General features: G+C 64.5%; 8 protein-coding genes across 8 annotated transcripts; 5 read left to right on the top strand and 3 right to left on the bottom strand.

The window, feature by feature from the left end:
- Positions 1-1,070: 1,070 nt before the first annotated feature.
- On the bottom strand, positions 1,071-1,760 carry AMSG_01208 (metal dependent phosphohydrolase; the record flags this gene model as incomplete). The annotated part of the gene is made up of 1 exon (XM_013906362.1): positions 1,071-1,760. The coding sequence occupies one exon, from the start codon at positions 1,758-1,760 to the stop codon at positions 1,071-1,073; it is 690 nt and encodes a 229-aa protein (XP_013761816.1).
- A 90-nt stretch (positions 1,761-1,850) lies between these two features.
- On the top strand, positions 1,851-3,538 carry AMSG_01209 (atypical/RIO/RIO2 protein kinase). The gene is made up of 2 exons (XM_013906363.1): positions 1,851-1,965; positions 2,160-3,538. The coding sequence occupies exons 1-2, from the start codon at positions 1,876-1,878 to the stop codon at positions 3,399-3,401; spliced, it is 1,332 nt and encodes a 443-aa protein (XP_013761817.1). The 5' UTR covers positions 1,851-1,875; the 3' UTR covers positions 3,402-3,538.
- Positions 3,539-3,793: 255 nt separating this feature from the next.
- On the top strand, positions 3,794-6,629 carry AMSG_01210 (uncharacterized protein; the record flags this gene model as incomplete). Its single annotated transcript, XM_013906364.1, has 4 exons — positions 3,794-5,514; positions 5,671-5,800; positions 6,087-6,496; positions 6,584-6,629. Exons 1-4 carry the CDS (start codon positions 3,869-3,871, stop codon positions 6,627-6,629), a joined length of 2,232 nt encoding a protein of 743 aa, XP_013761818.1. The 5' UTR covers positions 3,794-3,868.
- A 47-nt stretch (positions 6,630-6,676) lies between these two features.
- Positions 6,677-7,677, bottom strand: AMSG_01211 (TatD family Hydrolase; the record flags this gene model as incomplete). Its single annotated transcript, XM_013906365.1, has 2 exons — positions 6,677-7,455; positions 7,581-7,677. 2 exons carry the CDS (start codon positions 7,675-7,677, stop codon positions 6,677-6,679), a joined length of 876 nt encoding a protein of 291 aa, XP_013761819.1.
- Positions 7,678-7,829: 152 nt separating this feature from the next.
- On the bottom strand, positions 7,830-10,490 carry AMSG_01212 (uncharacterized protein; the record flags this gene model as incomplete). Its single annotated transcript, XM_013906366.1, has 2 exons — positions 7,830-10,144; positions 10,181-10,490. The coding sequence occupies 2 exons, from the start codon at positions 10,488-10,490 to the stop codon at positions 7,830-7,832; spliced, it is 2,625 nt and encodes an 874-aa protein (XP_013761820.1).
- Positions 10,491-10,916: 426 nt separating this feature from the next.
- Positions 10,917-12,713, top strand: AMSG_01213 (uncharacterized protein). The gene has a single exon (XM_013906367.1). It carries the CDS (start codon positions 10,956-10,958, stop codon positions 12,669-12,671), a length of 1,716 nt encoding a protein of 571 aa, XP_013761821.1. The 5' UTR covers positions 10,917-10,955; the 3' UTR covers positions 12,672-12,713.
- A 251-nt stretch (positions 12,714-12,964) lies between these two features.
- Positions 12,965-18,693, top strand: AMSG_01214 (clathrin heavy chain 1). The gene is made up of 2 exons (XM_013906368.1): positions 12,965-13,024; positions 13,640-18,693. The coding sequence occupies exons 1-2, from the start codon at positions 12,977-12,979 to the stop codon at positions 18,638-18,640; spliced, it is 5,049 nt and encodes a 1,682-aa protein (XP_013761822.1). The 5' UTR covers positions 12,965-12,976; the 3' UTR covers positions 18,641-18,693.
- A 60-nt stretch (positions 18,694-18,753) lies between these two features.
- AMSG_01215 (uncharacterized protein) lies at positions 18,754-19,473 on the top strand (the record flags this gene model as incomplete). Its single annotated transcript, XM_013906369.1, has 2 exons — positions 18,754-18,875; positions 18,977-19,473. Exons 1-2 carry the CDS (start codon positions 18,797-18,799, stop codon positions 19,471-19,473), a joined length of 576 nt encoding a protein of 191 aa, XP_013761823.1. The 5' UTR covers positions 18,754-18,796.
- Positions 19,474-19,673: the final 200 nt, after the last annotated feature.

Consider the following 19,673-nt stretch of genomic DNA (forward strand, 5'->3'; position numbering starts at 1 on the left):
GGGGGGGGGGGGGTTGGCCAACCCCAAGTCGGGTAGGGGGATGGGCACAGCTGCGATGACAAGCAGCTTGCTCGAGGCATGCAAGTACCCGGAGGTCGAGGCTGCGATATGGTCGTAGTGCGGCAGAGGTGGATAGGGATGACCAGCTGGTAGTGGGTGATGTTTGGGATGGGACAACCGGCACGTGCGCGCGTGGGCAGAGGGGGAGAGCGTTGGCAGGGGGAGCAGCAGCCAACTGCTCAGCTCGACAGTTTGGCCGAGCGAGGGAGGGGGGGGGGGAACGGAGTCGGGGAGGACTTGACGGCAGCCGGAAGAGGAGGGGCAGATCGGGCGGTGTCGTGGGAAATGGGGGCGTTTCTTCCATGGCTTGCCACCTTTGCGGCATTGGGCGTAGGGACTGTCTGCTTTTGGCGGTAGGTCGGCGAGTCGGGGGGTGGCGAGAGGGGGCGGGGGAGGGGAGGGGGAGGGGGAAACTCATCATCATGCGAGGGGCAATGCAGTGGTGGATGGGTGCTTCTCGATCTCCACCTCGAGCCGAAGAGCAAGGCCAAGTCTGGTACAATATGCCTCGTCATGTCGTTTGTGCTTGGCGTGGCACTGTATCTGATTGATCCATGGATTGCCGACGTGTTGGAGCGCCGTGGGAGTGGCGGGTCGACTGGGAGCGGGAGCGAGCTGCCGAGCGAGCGGTCGGAGAGCTCATCCCATGCCGTGCCGGTGATTGGAGCGATGTCAATGTCTGAGGTGGCTCTGCTCGCGTTGCGGACGTATGTCATGGGCATCATCTCGCTGACTGGATGGCGAGGTGTGTGGCTTCTGATAGATGTGGTGGTCGGCGATGACACGAGCTCGGCAACTGTGGCTGCACTCGGCATGCACCTGTTGGGCTTTGGTTTTATGGCGGCACTCGGCGTGTCGACGACACTTATTGGCGCACCGATTGCGCACTTTTACGATGGTTACTTTGCGCTCGAGGGCTACAAGCTGGCTAGGAACGTGGTGTGGACCTCGCTTCGCGGCAGCAGGCGGTGGGGCACTGTGGCCGACGGCGAGTCCGGCCCGCCCGACGGCTAGAGGTACACGATCTGGGCCAGCTCCCACATAATGCGCGGAACGTTGTAGCCATACAGCCGCGGGCCGATCGCTGCAAGCGTGGTGTAGAAGCCTGCCGGTGGGTGGACGGCGTAAACGCGGTCAATGTCTGCGCGGGCCATGCCGTGGTGAACTGTGCCCATGGTGGCGTCGATCCAGTCAGCCTTGCGGATGGCGTCGACAAAGGCGACGTGCTCCGGATCGAGCGCCTCATCCTTGCCGTCAAACGGAGTGATCTTGTGGTGATACACAATGGCGTCGACAACCATGGCCAGCTCGTCCTCGGTCAGTTCGCCCTCAAGCTCGTCGGCAGCGCGATGGCCCGAGGGGACGACGTAGTCGAGGCGGGCGTCGGTCCACAGGCCGATGTCGTGGTAGACAAGCGCGATGGCGGCCAGCTCCGAGGTTCGCGCATCGACGCGGCCGTGCCCGCCGAGAAAGTGCAGCGCGTAGCTAAGGACCCGCAGCACGTGATTGCGATAACCATCAAAGTCGCCAGCGTCGATGACGGAGCGGAACGAGTTGAGGCGGGTGGTGACGACCTGGCCCACCTCGTCGCCCTTGCGTACGACATGGATGGTCGCCTGGCGGGAGTCAGCCAGCCGGCGGATCGCATAAGCCAGAACCAGTGTCAAGCTCACCACAGCTACGGTCTTGGCAAAACCCATGGTGATGGTATCTGGGTGACGGTGAGGTGCGTGGTCGTGCCCCACCCCACCGGTGGCCAGCCTCGGCTGGACCGGCCAGACTCGTCCACCCCACTTCGGCTCACGACGGCCCAACATGAAGCTCGACGTGACTGCGATGCGGTACATCACGAAAAAGGAGTTCCGAGTCCTGACAGCGGTAGAGATGGGCATGAAGAACCACCAGGTACGATGATGGGGTGTGGGGGTGCGTGGTGGTAGCCATGGCTGTCCCCACCATGCCGTCGACGACCGAGTCGCGGGATGTCCCAGGATGGAAGGCAGGTCGTGTGTAGGAATGGCCGGGGCATGGGTATGGAGAAGGGAGAGACAAGCGGAGCAACTTACGGGCATGGTCGACGTGTGGCTGTTGTGGTGTAGTATGTTCCGACTGAGCTCATCTCGTCTATTTCGGGGCTCAAGCACGGCGGCGTGTACAAGCTGCTCGGGACGCTCGCCAAGCACAAGCTCGTTCATCACGAGCAGCGTGGATATGATGGATATAAGATCACCTTTCTCGGCTACGACTTTCTGGCATTGCGGGCGCTGCTCAAGGCCGGGGAGGTGGCCTCGGTCGGGCATCAGGTCGGAGTCGGTAAGGAGTCGGACATCTTCCTCTGTGCCAACGAGGCCGGCGAGCAGATGGTGCTCAAGCTGCATCGGCTGGGGCGGACCTCGTTTCGGACCATCAAGAACAACCGTGACTATCACGGCAACCGGAGCCACGCCTCGTGGCTCTACCTCTCGCGGCTGAGCGCCAAGCGCGAGTTTGACTACATGTCTGCGCTGCACACTGCCGGCTTTCCGGTCCCGGACCCCATCGCGAACAACCGGCACTGCGTCGTCATGTCGCTCATCGAGGGCTCACCGCTCTCGCAGGTCCGAGTTGTTGACGAGCCAGCACTGCTCTACGAGCGTCTGCTAGCCATGGTTGTCAAGTTTGCTGAGCACGGAGTCATCCATGGCGACTTCAACGAGTTCAACATTATGATCACCGCCGACGAGTCTGACATTGTTGTCATCGACTTTCCGCAGATCGTCTCCACCAACCACCCGGATGCTGAGATGTACTTTGACCGCGACGTCCACGGCGTCGTCCGCTTCCTCCGCTCCAAGCTCAAGTACGAGGCCGACGTGCCTCCGCCGGACCTCGCCGACATTGTCCGCGTCTCCGACCTCGACGTTGCTATCCAGGCCTCGGGCTACAACCACGAGGCGTCCGAGCTGGACCAGCACCACGAGGCCCACGGCGGTGCTGCCGCCAGCGCCGTCAACGGCGCAAGCAGCGGAAACGAGAGCGACGCCGCCGAGCCAACAACTGGCTCTGGTGAGGGTCAAGGCGAGAGCGAGTACGGCAACAGCGACGGCGATGTCGATGGCGACAATCGAAGCTCCGAGGTCGCACCAGAGGTCGATGCCGAGGCTGCCGAGGGTGCGGAGCAGTCCGGCACCCGTCGTCGCCGCCGCCGCCGGAAGAAAGAGTACGATCCCAAGAAGGACACTTCCGCTGTCCGCTCGCGGCTCAAGCGCCAGCAGCGCCAGAAGGCGCGGTTCAAGCGCCGCAACCGCGTCAAGAACCGGTCGGCCATCGAGGATCGGCGTGCTGCCAAGGAGCGCTGGTAGATGCCGGTGCGTTGACATCGCTGCATGCGGTGGTGAACTGGCCTGGGCCGCAGCGCCGCGGGATCAAGGACGCCGGGCTCAGCAGTGTCTTCAATGCAGTGGGCGAGGCGAACGGTAGGTTAAAGGTAACATCACGATCCATGCCGATGTTCGGCAGTAGCGCATGCGGCTGTGGGCAGCGCCGGGACCAGCGCACCACAGCCCTGCCGGCACACTTCCCAGCTCTCACTCCACTCCCCCACCGGCCAGTCATGGACCGCCCTCCGTTTGTGATACATTTCCACAGTGCGGCTGTGGTCCTTCCGCCCTCGCCATGCCCCACCCCATTCCTTCGCTTTGGCGTGGGCGGTGGCCAGATGGTGGTAAGAACACCCACCGCCGAGGCTGATGTGACGAACAGTGCGACGTTCGACGGATGGGAACAGGCCATCGAGTATGCACCGAGCCTGGGGGCGAGTCTGGCTGACATGGTGCTGAAGATCGAGTTGATGACAAAGGCCAGGATGATCGGGGTGCCTCGACAATGTGGTATGGTTTCACTCTCGCTGGCCAACGCTCTGTCTCTCCCGCATCACCACGAGCTGGTGCTCGACTCGGGAGCTGTGGTCACCGTCGCCATGGAGATCTCGCTCGCTCCGCGGGTGTCCATTCGGCTTAACAACCTCAACTTTATCCGCAACACTGACGAGCCGGTGCCCATCAAGTGTGTGGCTGTCATGTCGTGGTTCGGCGGCGTGCTCGCAGGCACAGAACACGGCTCGGCGAGTCTGACCTCGTCGGCCACCGCGGCGGCCGAGCATCCGTCGTGGAACTTTCCTGTCCGCCTCGATGCGGTGTTAACTCGCGCCGATCTTGTCCATCGCGGCCTCACCATTACCATCCGCCGCAAAGGTAGGCTCTCGTCGACCGTCGAGGGCGTAGCTTTCATCCCGTTCTCGCTGGCCTACGCTGACACAGGTTACGCGCGGACGGACGACTCGTTGGCGTCCCCGCCGGCGTCGGCCGACATCAAAGTGGAAGTTCGCATGAGCTCGAGCGGGCAGTCGCAGGTCGTTGGCACGCTGGTTGGTCAGCTCGTCCTCGACCCGTTACCTGGCCTCTTCTCAACTGCCCGCGGGCCCGAGCCGTCGCACGTGCCTGGCGTCCAGATGGATGTTCCCCTTCAAGCACCCGGATACGTGCCACTGTCCTCGATGCCGCTGCTGCAGTTTGAAGATTCGGAGCAGCCCGGTGCAGCACCGCCGGCATCTGCACCGCCGGCATCTGCACCGCCGGCATCTGCACCACCGGCATCTGCACCACCGGCATCTGCACCGCCACCGGGAGGCCCTCCGCTAGGCCCGCCGCCGAACTACCTGCCGCCGTATGACTTACTGCCGGAGCCAGGAGCGTCGACTGTGCCAGCGGCTGCTGATGCACGGCCAGCGCCGCAGCCGACGTTTGTCGTCGGTGGACCCGCGGGTGTACCCACTGCTGCGGCGCCTGCCGACTCGACGTATGCGCTCGCGCAGGGCTTGTACAACGCGGCCGAGATTGATTTGGCTGCAGAGAGATACGCCGACGCCATGGGTGCTCTTGAGACGGTGATGGAGCTGGCGGTGACCGACAGCACGATTCCGCGCGAGTTTGTCCATCGGGCGCGGATCCTTGCAGCGCGGGTTTACTTGGCGCGCAGCTCTTACTCACTCGCGCACCGCGAACTTGATGCAGTGCTCAGCGAACGTGAAGAGTACGTCGACGCGCTCGTGATTCGTGGGCAGGTGGCCGAGGCGCAGAAGCGATTCGATGACGCCATGGTCGACTACGTGGCTGCTGTCTCGATCGAGCCGCACAACACCGACGCTGTTGTCGGATTGGAGCGCGTCATGGCTCAAGCTAGGCACGGAGGCACCACAAGTATGCCCAGCCCACCAACGCTCGGATCGGCTGAGTCGCTCGACAAGCTGCCGCCGTTTTGGGAGGAGATGCGCGCCGACGACGGGCGACAGTACTACGTAGACCACACCACCGGCGAGAAGCACTGGCGACTTCCGCCCGAGTACGAGCAGAGGGCCGCCTGCACGCAGGCCCCGCTTCCGCCTTTCTGGGAGGAGAAGCGCGACCCAATGGCCAGGTCTTCTACGTTGATCACCGCAACAAGATCACGACCTGGTCCCGTCCTTCCTAAATGATGCCGCCCGCCGCCCGCTGCGCTCCCGCCCGGCACCGCCAGCATCGCCGCCACCGGCACGCCACCCACTCCTCTCCAGCCTGCCATGGACGACGAAAGCCCCGAGGCCCTTCGTGCCCAGCTTGCCGAGCACGAGGCGCAACGTGCGGAACTAGCTGCCGCTGTGGCAGCCGATCCCACTGACGATGAGATGCAGGCCCTCGTCTCCGAGATGGATGAGCTCATGTACGTACCGCTGCGCCCCCGTGTCCCCCTTCCCCCCTGCCCGAGTCGCCCCCCCCCCTCCCCACTGTACTCATGCACACTACCTTCACCCACACAGCACGACCACCAAGGAGCTACTTGCTGCTGTGGAGCATACCGCCGTCCCCGCACCACCCGCCGCTGTCGACCCACCGGCCGCCTCCCCTGTACCCGTGCCCGCCCCTGAAGCCGCCCCCTCGGCGGCCGCCCCTGCCCTTGTCCCTCCTGCGCCCGCACCCGCACCCGCACCCGTTGCCCCACCCCACCCCAAGGACAAGTTTGATCCGCTGCTGGCCACCGTGGCAAGGCGATTTGGGCCTGGAGAGACCGTGTCGGCCCTTTACCCGACAGACGGCAAGTGGTACACGGCGGTGGTGGAGGACTTTGCAGATGGACTGTATCTTGTCCACTATCCGGGCTACGGATCCGAAAAGGTCAGGCTTCCGCCCGAGTCGCTCCGGACGGTGGGGGAGAGCCAGGCTGCGGCCATGGCCGAGGCTGCGGGGACCAAGTCTTCGCGCAAGCGCAAGAAGCGGAGCGAGAGCACCGCCGCCACCGCCTCGCCGTTTGTTGTCCCGCCCGAGCTCGAGCCTCTGCCGACCGATCCACCGGCTGTCCGCGAGCGCAAGGCAGCGCGCGTCCGCAGCCTCCGACGAAAGCACGAAAAAAAGCTGCCGAGGCTGTCGCCAGCGCCCGCATCACATCATGGCAGAACTTTGTGGCGGGCTCGGGCTCGCGCGCCGCCAAGCGGGCCAAGAAGGCTGCCAAGCGCTCGCAATTCTCGGCTGGGAGCGGTGCTGGCGCATCGCGGCTGACCAAGAACGCACGACCGGCACCCCTTCGACGCGGCAAGCTCCCGTGATCATCGCCGGAATAGCGCCTCGGCGTTGGCTGTCGTCTGTCGCGCAAACTCGTCGAGCGCCACCCCGTACGCCGCCGCCAGCGGTGCCGCCAGCGCCGGTAGAAACCGCGGCTCGTTGCGCTTGCCGTCTTTGGCGGCCTTTTGTACGCTCTTGATTCGCGGCAGGAGCCATGGCGCGTCGGTCTCCACCATCAGCGAGGTAAGCGGGACCGCAGCAACGATTGCCTCGCGTAGCTCGCGGCCAAGGCGGCCTTTAGCCGTCGCCATGCCGGTCACTCCGATGTGCAGGCCGAGATCGACCAGCGCCGCCGCCTGAGTCGACGATCCGGTGAAGCAGTGTAGGATGCCCGAGATCGGCACGCCGGCCGCCTTCGCCTCGTCGCTCAGGTCGGCCACAAAGTCATCAAACGCATCCCGGCAGTGCAAGTACACCCGCCACCCGTGGGTAAATGCCAGTCTCAGCTGCGCCCGAAAGGCGCGACGCTGGACCTCTCGATCCGCCGGACATCCGTCGCAGTAGTCAAGCCCGATCTCGCCGATCCACGCGCTCCGCGAGCTCGCGGCGCCGGTCACCAGCTCGATCATCTCGCTCGCACAGCCCGCATCGAGATCACCACTCCCATCGCTTGCCAGCAGCTCCTCGCTCACCGCCCACGGGTGGACTCCGACCGGGGTCGCGCACCACATCTCATTAGGCAGCGACCCTGCGATGGCCTCGATCCGCCGCGCGTCGGCCAGGTCCGACGCCGGCATGACCACGCCGGTAACACCCACCTCGACTACACACCCACCCACACACGCACCAGCACGCAACGGCTCCCAGCTCAAGTAATCAGTACACGCCCCATCACCATCAAACGAGTAGTGTCACTCCCGACGTTCACTAGTTTCCCGCCAAACATACCTGCAGCCGCCACCACATCGTCGAGGTCGTCGGCAAACTCGCGGTTGCTCAAGTTGGCGCAGACGTCGACCCAGAGCTGGGACGGGACCGAGCTCATAAGGCGGACGAGGCTGAAACTGGCTGCTCGAGTGGTACGCTGGGCGAATGCAAGCGAAATGGCGAGTATGCTCTTCCCACGGCAGAGGTGTGAGGGGGGGAGAGAGGGGAGAGACGAGGGGCTCTACGACCAGTTTAAGACGGCGGCGGCAGTCAGCGACGGCGCGATCGGCGCGAAGGCGTGGAAGCAGCGCGGGCCGACGCGGCAGCAGCGGCGGTCTTCTTCTTCTTGGTCGCAGGCTCGCTCGGGGTTCCGGGCATGTCTTCGACAAAGTCCGAGTCGTCGTCGGCGTCGCGGTCGAGCGGCGACGACGGCGGAGCAGGCTTGGAGGCCGAGCGTTTGCGCTTGCGCGACGAGCGCGACGGCGCGGCAGCGTCCAGTGCGGATGCCAGAGCATTTGCCAGCAGCGGCGGGTGTGCCGACGGGTCGAGCTCAGGCAGCGGCGGCGGTGCAGAGAGGCCAAAGTCGGCCAAGCGCTCTGCAGACGTGGCCTTGACCGGCGGCGGTTCGGTGAGCCGGACCGAGGCCATCGGCTGCGAGCGGAGGATGGCGTGGACCATGGCCGCCGCTTCGGGCCCGAGGCCGAGCACGTCGACGTCGAGGCCGCGGGCGAAAAAGCCGGAGACAAGTGAGTCTGTCTCGAGGTCGGCCTGTAGCGCTGCAGTCGGGTCGGCGAGGATGCTGCGGTAGGTTGTCCGCAAGACGTTGGATGCCGACTCGAGCCGCGCGGTGTAGAGCTTAGTCTCGGTCCGGAACATGACCAGCGACTCGGGATCCGGGCCTTGCATGACGCGAAAGGCGAGCGGAAGGAGGTGAGCGTCGTCGACCGAGCGCCCATGAGCATCGCGGAGCGTCCGCATGATTCGCGCCGCCTTGCCCATGAACGAGCCAACCACGTCGGCAAGCAGCGCCAGCGCAGACTTGTCGACGGCTTCAAAACCAACACGCGCCGCCAGCAGCACCAGCGACTGCTCGGTGAGTGTGCGCGCGAGGGCCGGCGATAGCCGTGCAGACACCGCAGCGGCGGCCGGCGTCGAGAGCGGCGCGTCGAGCGCCAGCGATGGGAGTTTGGCGTGTGCCGCAGGCCGAAGCGCAGGCACGTCGTCGACAGGCGGCTTCTCGTTGCGGAGCATGTACAGCTGGCGGACAAGCTTGCCTTGCTGGGAGCGGACCGAGTCAACAAGCGCAATCGAGCGCGTCACGTCGTTGGCAGGGATCGGCGGCGGGTGCCACACGCTCGGCGCAGCTTGCGGCGGCCGCTCGTCGAGCTCGGCGGCGCCGCGAAGGGCAGGGAAGACGTCGACGGCGGCCAGCTCCGGAAAGGCGGCGAGTGCGGCGGGGTCGACGGGGCTCTCGGCCATGAACGCGTAGCCTGCAATCGGAGCGCGGATGAGCGCCTCACGTGACTCGAACGGGAGCTCGCGCTGCTCGAGTGTGTAGGCAAGGGCACGGGCACGGGCGTGGCGGGTTGACACGCGCCAGTCGCGAGTGAGCCGCGGCAGCGATTCGTCCGGCACGAGGTCGTCGTCGTCAAGCTCCGGCGGCGGCGGTGTTGGAACTGCGCGTGGCCGGAGCCGGACATCGGGCACTTTGGCGAGCTGGACCTCTGTCCGAGCCTGGGTTTTGGCGAGGTCGGCCCGGATCTTGAGCGTCGGATCGGTGTTGTACTCGAGGCAGTTGGCAAACATGAGGTCGAGGTCGGCCACAAAGTCCGCCTTGGACTGATACACACCCTTGTCGAGCTTCCGCGACATGGTCTCGATGTCCATGGGGGTTTTGATGATGTCAAAGTAGCCCGGCGCGTCGATTTCGCGGACTCGCTTGAGGAACGGCCGCGCGTGGGTGTAGCGCGAGAGGTTGTTGAGCACTTTCTCGATGCCACCATACAGCTCCTCCATGCCCTCGATGTCCGAGTTGGCCCAGCGTGACTGTCGCGACGCCGCCTTGCCTGTCTTGGCCTTTGCTCCTGTCGGCCCCGCCTCAGCAGCCTTGCTTCCACCCTCGCCCTCGCCCTCACTGTCTTCGCTCTTGCCCTTGCTGTTGTCATCGTCGTCGTCGAGCTTGATGTGCATCCGGCCTCCCTCGTTGTAGAACGCCACGTAGTCCTCCAGATCGTATTCCATCGTGTGGTAGACGTCGTTGATCGGCTCTGGCCCGCCCGGCGGCCGATACAGCTGCGGCGCGCCAGGCACCGCCATGCCCATCGGCATGATCCGCTGCACCGGGTCGACAGTCTGCCACGCAAACGGACATGCCTCCTGGCCCTCGGCGGTAAGCTTCTTTCCGCCGCTTGTGTTCTCGTCGTCCTCGCCATCGTCGTCGTCGTCGTCGTCGTCGTCGTCGTCATCATCATCCTTCACCATGCCGCCGTCGCCGCCGCTCTCGTCATCGTCGTCGTCGTCAAAATCCTCATCGTCCTCAACGTTGAGATGCCGCAATCTGTCCTGAGCCGGCGACGCACGACGGCCTTCCTCTACACCCAAAGTGTGGAGGCGAGGTGTACGAGCAGAGGCGGCCGCTCTGTGCGGCTCGACCTCTGCGGCGAGCTTTGCCACCACGTCTGGGGCCACCGAGTGTGTTGCGCCAGGAAAGACGAGGCCGAGCATGTGCTCAAAGAGCACACCACGGACAGCAAGAGCCGTGTCTGTCGCCGAGTGGCCTTCACACCGTAGCCATGCATTAAAGGCAGGGGCCGACGAGAGGGCCTTCGCCACAACCCTGTGCTGGGCTGCCTCGAGGCGGCCAGCCCACACGCCCCGCTCCTCCAGCTCTACCGCCGTCCTGTGGAGGAGGAACGGAGGTGCTGTGGACATGGCTACAGGGAGTCGGGGTAGTGATGGGGGGGTATGGTGGGGGTAGTGGTGGGGGTAGTGGGGGGTGTGAGGGGGGGGGTGTGGAATGGGGTGGTGTGGGGTGGTAGGTGGTGGGCCGGGAGGGGGTAGAGCCTAGCCAGAGGGGGGGGGTAAGCCAAGCCAAGCGGCGAAGGGGGTCAGCTGCCACCCGGCCACCCCCGCCACCCCCCTCCCCCGACTGGTCGAAAAATTGGTACCCTCCACCCCCCACCCCCCACCCCCACGCCAACCCTCTAACCTTGTCAATTTCTCCACCACCGCAAGCGACCACGTGTTGCAAACCTCCGCACCGTCACAGACACGGCGGCGGCGGTGGCAAGCCACACGACTCGACCAAAGTCTTCCCCCCCCCCCCCCCCCCCCCCCCCCCTTCCGTCTCTGTCACACGCTACACAGAAAAGGCAGCGAGCAACGAAGCTCGATACGATGGCGGCAGCAGGGTCGAGCTCTGGAGCGGGCGGCAGTGGAGGAGGTACATTTGCCGACGTTGACAGGGCGATGTTCGACGGTCTCGACGGCGCGCTGGGCGGCATTGAGGATGGGCTGGGTATGTTTGACGGCGTCTCGGGCGAGTTTGTGGCGGCGGTGAGCGCGGCCAAGCGGGCTTATGCCAAGGCGCTGCGCAAAGCGGTTGTCAGCGCATCGCCCACGAGGCTGCACAAGCGGTATCCTGAGGACGCACCGGCGACGTGCGGGGTGACGGCGCTGATGACGGTGGTGACCAAGCAGGCGCGCCAGGCCGAGCTCGAGGCTGATGGACTCGAGGCCGCGAGCAAGAGCACCGAGTCTATTCGTACTCGGCTGGCAGAAAAGATCCAGTTAGCGGCGGGCGAGATGGAGGCGCTGCGGCGCAAGCTCGAGAGCTTGTGGAACGATGTTGTCACCGTCCGGAAGGCGTACCTGGCCAAGGGCGAGGATCTAGCCGAGATCAAGGAAACGCTGTTCAAGGGACACATGACCATGAAAGACAAGGCCAAGCGCAAGACGCAGGAGAAAAAGGCCGAGGCCGAGGCAATCAAGGATCGCGCCCGACACTCGTACGACTCGGCCATCGCCACCTTTAACGACCGTGTCGTGGCCATCTGGCGAGAGGAGCGACATCAGCTTGCGTCTCAGTGCGAGATGGTGGCGGCGCAGCTCTCGCGCGGGTACTCGGCCTTTCTCGCCAAAGCGCACGCAGCGCTGCTTCCGCCGGAAGCGCTGCGGAAGCACGTGAGCATGGCTAACCGGTTTGCTGACACCATTGCGATGGTGACTCCTCCGCTTGAGCTGCGCCATGTCTTTGCCGGCGCGCGGCGCGAAGGCCCGCTTCCACAGCCGATTCCGCCGATGTATGACGCCAAAGACCGGAAGCACAGTTACGCAGCGCGGCGCCGCGGCTTTGCTGACGCCTTTGTAGCCGCGTACGGCACGCCTTTTGAGGCCGAAAAGGCGGCCCGCCGGGCGGCACGGGCGGAACGCGCCGCAGCGCGCGCTGCTGGCGCCGCCATCCCAATCCAGCCTGCTGCGGCAGCCCTGCCCGACGAGAATGATCTGCTTGGCGTCACCGTCTTCCGCTCACCGTTTGGCAACTACGCTGCATATGGTTTGAGTGCAGATGCGGTCATGCCGCCGGACGCCACGTCGGCCGCCACCGTAGCACGCCTCTATCTCGACACGTCTGACGTGATCGAGCTGACGGCGTCGGCAGCTTATGACAACCCGCTGCTCTCGTCATCTGCGTCAGCGGCATCCGCGTCAGACTCGGGCACATTCCCCGCCGACCCCGACGACGATGCGTTCTTTGCAGAGATCCTAGTTGCCGGCATGTCGTCGTCATCGGCGACATCAGTGCCGGGACTCGCGTCTGCGCTGGCGAGCGTGGCCGCAAGCCCCGGCCCGCTCCCGCGGCGGGTCTCGGATCCGCCAGCCTCGCCGTCGTCTGTGGCACCACCGTCCGTCCAGGCCGTCTCTGTGCCACGCCTCCCGCCGTCACCAGGCAAGCCACGGCGCCCGTTGTCAATGATGATGCCGTCGACGACAGCGCCCATCGGAAGTCCTGCGGCTGCAGGTGGGCCGCCCCTCCCGCCCCCTCCCAAGCGGCGGCGGCCTCCGCGCCGTCCGCAATCGATGACCGTCACCAGCATTCCTGGTGTCCCGTAGCGTTGCCCCACCCCAATTCCCCTCCTCCGCTCCAACACGAGCAAGTGGACAATGGCTCGCTCGACTATCGGCAATGAATCCCACCCCCGACAATCGTGTCGGTCATGCTTGCGTCACGCCGCTCACGAAAAGCCCCGACCGAAATGCTTGTGACCGCCAGCCACACCGCAAAGAGCCAGCGGTAGCTAGCGAGCGAGCCAGTCCCTCCCCGCCTCTCCCCCTCCCCCTCCCCTCCGCCCCACCCCACCCTTTCCTCGGACAGCCGCTACTGAATCCATCCTCGGCACACTCAACTTTGAAGCAACATGGCGGCTACCTCGGAGCTTCCGATTGCTTTTCAAGAGCTGTTCAAGGTACGTACAGCTGCTGCAGTGAGCCACTGGCGTGCACTTCATGCCCTGCCAGGGTCGCTGGAGGTGGTGGGTAACGACGAAGGGGAAAAAAATTCAGGGGGCGCGACCTGTGGGGTGTTCCTCACCTCGGCCACCCCTGCACCACTGGCTACGCTCGCCCAGCACTGGACCGCCGCCACATGCAGCCGCTCCACCTCTTCCTACCAACATTCCTCCCATTTCCCACCCCGCTAGCGCCCCCTGCCACCGCTCTGTCCCTCCCAGGGCGAGGATCGATCGCTGCCGCCCGCAAGCCGCGGCTCGGTGCCGACCGCGTCACGCCGCTGCTGACCCACCGCCGACGCCCGCCTCTCCCCGCTCACAGTCGCATGCGCGCTTGTCGCCATCTGCCGATTCGCCTTGCCCACCGCTAGCCCCCCCCCCCCCCCCCGCAAAGATCGAGTGCTGCGGCACCCCCACTTCATTTTGCCTTGAAGCCTTTCACTCTCTTCGCCCGCACTGTTCGCTGACGCGGAGCTGGACTTTAGCCCACATGCGCGCAAAGAAGATGTTTTCCTGCTCTTCTCACACTCACCCCCCCTCCCTCCCCCTCCCCCCCTCTCATACACCTTGCAGCTCACGGCGCTGGGCATCAAGGAGGAATCGATCTCGTTCGATACCGTGACGCTCGAGTCGGACAAGTACATCTGCGTGCGCGAGACTGTGGGCGGCAAGGCGCAGGTTGTGATGGTGGACGTGAACGCGCCCAAGACGCCGCAGCGGATCAACATGCTTGCGACGGCGGTGCTGATGAATCCGGAGGTGAAGGTGCTTGCGCTGCGTGCGGAGAACCAGCTCCAGATCTTCAACCTGGACATGAAGTCGATGATGAAGGAGTACACGATGACGGAAGATGTGCAGTTCTGGAAGTGGGTGGACGTGAAGAATCTGGCGATCGTGACGTCGTCGTCGGTGTACCACTGGTCGATGGAGGGCACGTCTGCGCCTGTCAAGATCTGCGACCGGATTCCGGAGCTTGTGGGGACGCAGATCATCTCGTACCGCATGTCTGGTGACGGCAAGTGGACTGCGGTGGTGGGCATTTCGCTCTCGGGCTCGCAGGTTGTGGGCACGATGCAGCTGTACTCGCTCGAGCGGCAGCAGGTGCAGCACATTCCGGGTCACGCGTGTGCGTTCTTTGACTTTGCGGCCGAGGCCGGCGGGCCGAAGAACAACCTGTTTGTCTTTGCTTCGCGCAACGGCGACGACTCGAAGCTCAACATTGTGGAGATTGGCCGTGAGGAGGGCGCGACGGCGTATGCCAAGAAGACGGTCAACGTGTTCTTCCCGCCTGAGGCTGCCGCCGACTTTCCGGTCTCGATGCAGGTCTCGCCCAAGTACAACACGGTGTTCCTCGTCACCAAGTTTGGCTACATCCACCTGTACGACATCGAGTCAGGCACGTGCCTGTACATGAACCGGATCTCGGGTGAGACCATCTTTGTCACGGCGCTGCACGCGGCGACCGACGGCATCATCGGCATCAACAAGAAGGGTCAGGTGCTGACGGTGGGCGTGAACCCGGACACCATCGTGCCTTACATCCAGCAGACGCTGGGCAACGTGCCGCTGGCGGTCAAGTGGGCGTCGCGGTACTCGCTGCCGGGCGCCGACGATCTGTTCAAGGCCCAGTTCCAGCGGCTGTTTGCCGCCGGCGACGTCGCCGGCGCCGCCCGCATTGCTGCTCAGTCGCCGCGCGGCATCCTGCGGACGCCCGAGACCATTGCGCTCTTCCAAAAGGCTCCGCCGGTCAACAACGTTCCGGCCATTCTGCAGTACTTTAACGTCCTCCTCGAGACAACCAAGCTCAACGCGTACGAGACCATGCAGCTCGCGCGCCCGGTCGTGGCCCAGGGCAAGATGCAGCTGCTCGAGCAGTGGCTTACCGAGGACAAGCTGGAGTGCTCGGAGGAGCTCGGCGACCTGTTCAAGGCGAGCAACCCGAAGCTGGCACTCTCGGTCTACCTCCGCGCCGAGGTCTCGCCCAAGGTGGTGCAGTGCCTCGCGGAGACCGGCCAGTTTGACAACATTGTGGTCTACGCGCAGCGCGCCAACTACACGCCGGACTGGATCTCGATTCTCGGTTCGATTGCGCTGTCGAACCCGGACGCCGCCAAGGACCTTGCGCTGCGGATTGTGCAGGGCGGCGAGGCCATGGGCTCGGTTGACGTCTCGGCCATTGTCGACGTCTTTGCCCGGTGCAACCTCATCCAGCAGGCGACCGGCTTCCTCCTCGAGGTCCTCAAGCCTGACCGCGAGGAGGATGCGGCGCTCCAGACCCGCCTCCTCGAGATGAGTCTGGTTGCCGCGCCGCAGGTCGCCGACGCCATCCTCGGCAACGACATGCTCTCGCACTACAACCGCCAGCGCGTCGCCGAGCTGTGCGAGAAGACCGGGCTCTTCCAGCGTGCGCTGGAGAACTACTCGGACATTGCCGACATTACCCGCATCCTCACCTCGGTCCCGCCGGCCAACCTCGGCGGCGCCGACTTTTTGGTCCCGTACTTTGGCAAGATCTCGATCGAGGGCGCGCTCGCGGCGCTCGACCAGATGCTCGCCGCCAACCTCCGCCAAAACCTGCAGGTTGTCATCCAGATTGCCACCAAGTACTCGGAGCCGTTTACGCCGCAGGAGCTCATTGCCCTGTTTGAGAAGCACAAGTCGGTCGAGGGCCTGTTCTTCTACCTCGGCTCCATCGTCAACTTTTCGCAGGACCCGGACGTTCACTACAAGTACATCGAGGCGGCGTCCAAGGCGAACCAGCTGCAGGAGGTCACTCGCATCTGCCGCGACTCCAACTGCTACGACCCGGAGCGGACCAAGAACTTCCTCAAGGAGGCCCAGCTGCCGGACCAGCTTCCGCTCATCATTGTCTGCGACCGCTTTGACTTTGTCGACGAGCTCACCCGCTACCTCTACGCCAACAACATGATGAAGTACATCGAGATCTACATCCGCCAGGTCAACGCCCTCCGCGCCCCGCTCGTCATCGGCACCCTCCTCGACCTCGACGCCAACGAGGACACCGTCCGCGAGCTGGTTCTCCTTGTCAAGGACGCGTGCCCGGCGCAGGAGCTCATCGACGAGGTCGAGAAGCGCTCTCGCCTCAAGCTCCTCCGCCCGTGGCTCGAGGAGCGCGCCGGTGCCGGCGCCACCGACGCCGCCACCTTTAACGCCCTCGCCAAGATCTACGTCGAGACGTCCAACTCTCCCGAGGAGTTCCTCAAGACGAACGAGTTCTACGAGCCGCTTGTGGTCGGCAAGTTCTGCGAGAAGCGCGAGCCGCTCCTTGCCGTGGTGGCGTACACCAAGGGCACGTGCGATGCCGAGCTCATTGCCGTCACCAACGAGAACTCGCTGTATAAGGACCAGGCGCGGTACCTCGTCGCGCGGGCCGACGCAGACCTTTGGGCCACGGTCCTGGTCGCCGACAACGAGCACCGCCGCGAGCTCATCGACGCTGTGGTCCAGTCGGCGCTCACCACCAAGACCGAGCCGGAGAAGGTCTCTGTGGCGGTCAAGGCCTTTATGGACGCCGAGCTCCCGAACGAGCTCATCGAGCTGTTGGAGAAGATTGTGCTCGACGACAGTGGCCGGTTTGCCGGTAACCGCAACCTCCAGACCCTCCTCATCATCACCGCCGTCAAGGCCGACACCTCGCGGGTCCGCGAGTACATCGAGCGCCTCGACAAGTTTGTGCCCGTCCAGATTGCCAACATCTGCATCGGCGCCGAGCTGTACGAGGAGGCCTTCCTCGCCTTTGCCAAGTTTGACCTCAACGTGGAGGCTGTCGACGTGCTCGGCAACTACCTCAAGGACCTCGAGCGGGCAACAGACTTTGCCAAGAAGGTTGACATGCCCGAGGTCTGGTCGTCGCTTGCCGAGTCGCAGCTCACCGCCGGTGACATTGCCGCCGGTGTCGACGCGTACATCAAGGCCGACGACGCCTCCAAGTACGATGTGGTCATCACGGCAGCCAATGAGGCCGGCGCCTTTGCCGACCTCGTCCGCTTCCTGCAGATGGCGCGCAAGAAGCTTCGCGAGACGGCCATCGAGACCGAGCTCTGCTACGCCTACGCGCGGACCGAGCAGCTCTCGGATCTGGAGGACTTTATCAACGGCCCGCACGGCGCGCAGATCCTCAACGTCGGCGAGCGCTGCTTTGGCGAGGGACTCTATGCCGCCGCCAAGATCCTCTTCAACAACATCTCCAACTACGCCCGGCTGGCGACCACGCTCGTCCGCCTCGGCGAGTACCAGGCCGCCGTTGACGCCGCATCCAAGGCCAACAACATCCAGACGTGGAAGGAGGTCAACGCGGCGTGTGTCGAGCAGGAAAAGTTCCGCCTCGCCCGCATCTGCGGCCTGCACATCATTGTCAACGCCGAGGAGCTGGACTCGCTCATCCGTTTCTACGAGGCCCGCGGCCACTTTGACGAGATCATCGCCCTCATCGAGGGCGGCCTCGGCGACGAGCGCGCCCACACCGGCATGTTCACCGAGCTCGCCATCCTCTACTCCAAGTACCAGCGCGAGTCGCTCCTCGAGCACCTCAAGATGTTCCGCGCCAAGATCAACGTGCCCAAGGTTCTCCGCGCATGCGAGGTCGCGCACATGTGGCCCGAGATGGTCTTCCTCTGCGTCCACTACGATGAGCACGACCGCGCCATCGAGATCATGATCGAGCACTCGGCGCTCGCGTGGGAGCATGTCAAGTTCAAGGACGTCATCATTAACGTCAAGTCGGCCAACGTCGCCTACCGCGCCGTCTCGTTCTACATCGACGAGCAGCCGATGCTCCTTGTCGACCTCCTCCACACCATCACCGCAAAGGTCGACCCGGCGCGTGTCGTCGGCATCGCCCGCAAGCGCTCTGTCCTCGCCCTCATCAAGCCGTGGCTCCTCGACATCCAGACCGTCAACAACGCCGCGGTCAACGAGGCCGTCAACGAGCTGTTCATCGAGGAGGAGGACTTTGCCGCCCTCCGCGAGTCGATCGAGTCGCATGACGCCTTTGACGCCCTCGAGCTTGCCGTCCGCTGCGAGAAGCACGAGCTCCTCGAGTTCCGCCGCATCGCCGCCCTGCTCTACAAGTCCAACGGCCGCTGGCAGCAGTCGCTCGAGCTCTCCAAGTCGGACGGCCTGTTCAAGGACGCCATGGTCACCGTCGCCGACTCGGGCGAGCCCGAGCTCGCAGAGGACCTGCTCCGCTTCTTTGTCGCAGAGGGCAACCACGAGTGCTTCGCCGCCGCCCTCTTCACCTGCTACGATCTCGTCAAGCCCGACGTCGTCCTCGAGCTCGCCTGGCGCAACCGCATCATGGACTACATGATGCCGTACATGGTCCAGGTCACCAAGGACTACACCTCCAAGGTCGACCAGCTGGTCGCCGCAAACTCGCGCCGTGAGGCCGTCGAGGCTGAGCAGGAGGCCGCTTCGGCAGAAGTCGGCGTCAACATGATGATGGGCACCGACGGGCCCGCCCTCCTCACCTACCCGGGCGCCGGTGGCGCTGCCGGCGCTGCCCCCATGGGCGGCGTCATGAACGCCGGCAACTACTTTGTCAACACCCTTTAGCATCCCGTACACCACATGGGCTGTCGGTATCCAGTGAACACGCTCTAGCCGAACACCCTCCTGCCGCCGCCGTTCACCTCGCACATTGCGAGGCGAGCGACCACTTGTGACCATCCATCTCTCTCCCTCCACTCGCGCACCACCGAAACTTGAGCCATGCTCTCCCCGCGTGACAGGGTCTTCCTGGCCACCTTTACCACCCTGCTCGTTGCCCTTGTCTGCACCGTCCATGCCCGTACGTCGGCTGCCCTGCCACCCTTGCCGAGTCGCACACGCCAGCCCCCCCCTCCCCCTCCCCCCCTGTCATGGACTCACCCCTGCCCCCCTTCCCCGTAGTCATCTACATGGACCGTCTCCCGTCGCGAGTCCCGTCGCACTTTGACGGGAGCGGAAACCCAAACTCGTGGTCGTCAAAGGGCACGGTGCTCGGCGTGTACATGGCCACGGTCTGGGGTCTGGTGGTCATCTTTCTTGTTGTCGGCTGGCTCATCACCATCACCCCCATGGAATACGTCAACTTGCCCAACAAGGAGTACTGGCTCGCCACCCCGCTGCGGAGGACAGAGACGTACACCTACCTTTTTACCGTCTTTCAGATCTGGGGTGCCTCCACCAACGCCTTTATGCTCTTTGTCTTCCAGCTCATGTTCTCCGCCGCCATCAACGGCGAAGCACTCTCCAATCTCTTCTGGTTCGGCTTTGCCGTCTACATGCTTGCCACTGCCGCTTTTTCCATCTCGCTCGCCCTCCGCTTCCGCCGCCTCCCCGCCGATGCCCAGCCTGTCGCTGCGGCCTCGCTCCGCAGCGGCCAGAAGCAGCAGCTGCTGATCTGAGGCACCCCTCGTCCTCCCCCCCCTCCCGCCATCAACAGGAATCGATCGGATGATGACGAGCAGTAGCTGATCATCATCACACTACCCCAACCAAACCATACTCCTCCAACATACACCATACTCACCCCCATCAGCGACCCCCCCCCCTTCCCCCTCCCCCTCCCCCTCCCCCTCCCCCCTCCCCCCCATTGCTACTTGAT

The sequence above is a fragment of the Thecamonas trahens genome, assembly GCF_000142905.1.
Source record: "Thecamonas trahens ATCC 50062 unplaced genomic scaffold supercont1.5, whole genome shotgun sequence".
Lineage (NCBI taxonomy): Eukaryota > Apusomonadida > Apusomonadidae > Thecamonas > Thecamonas trahens.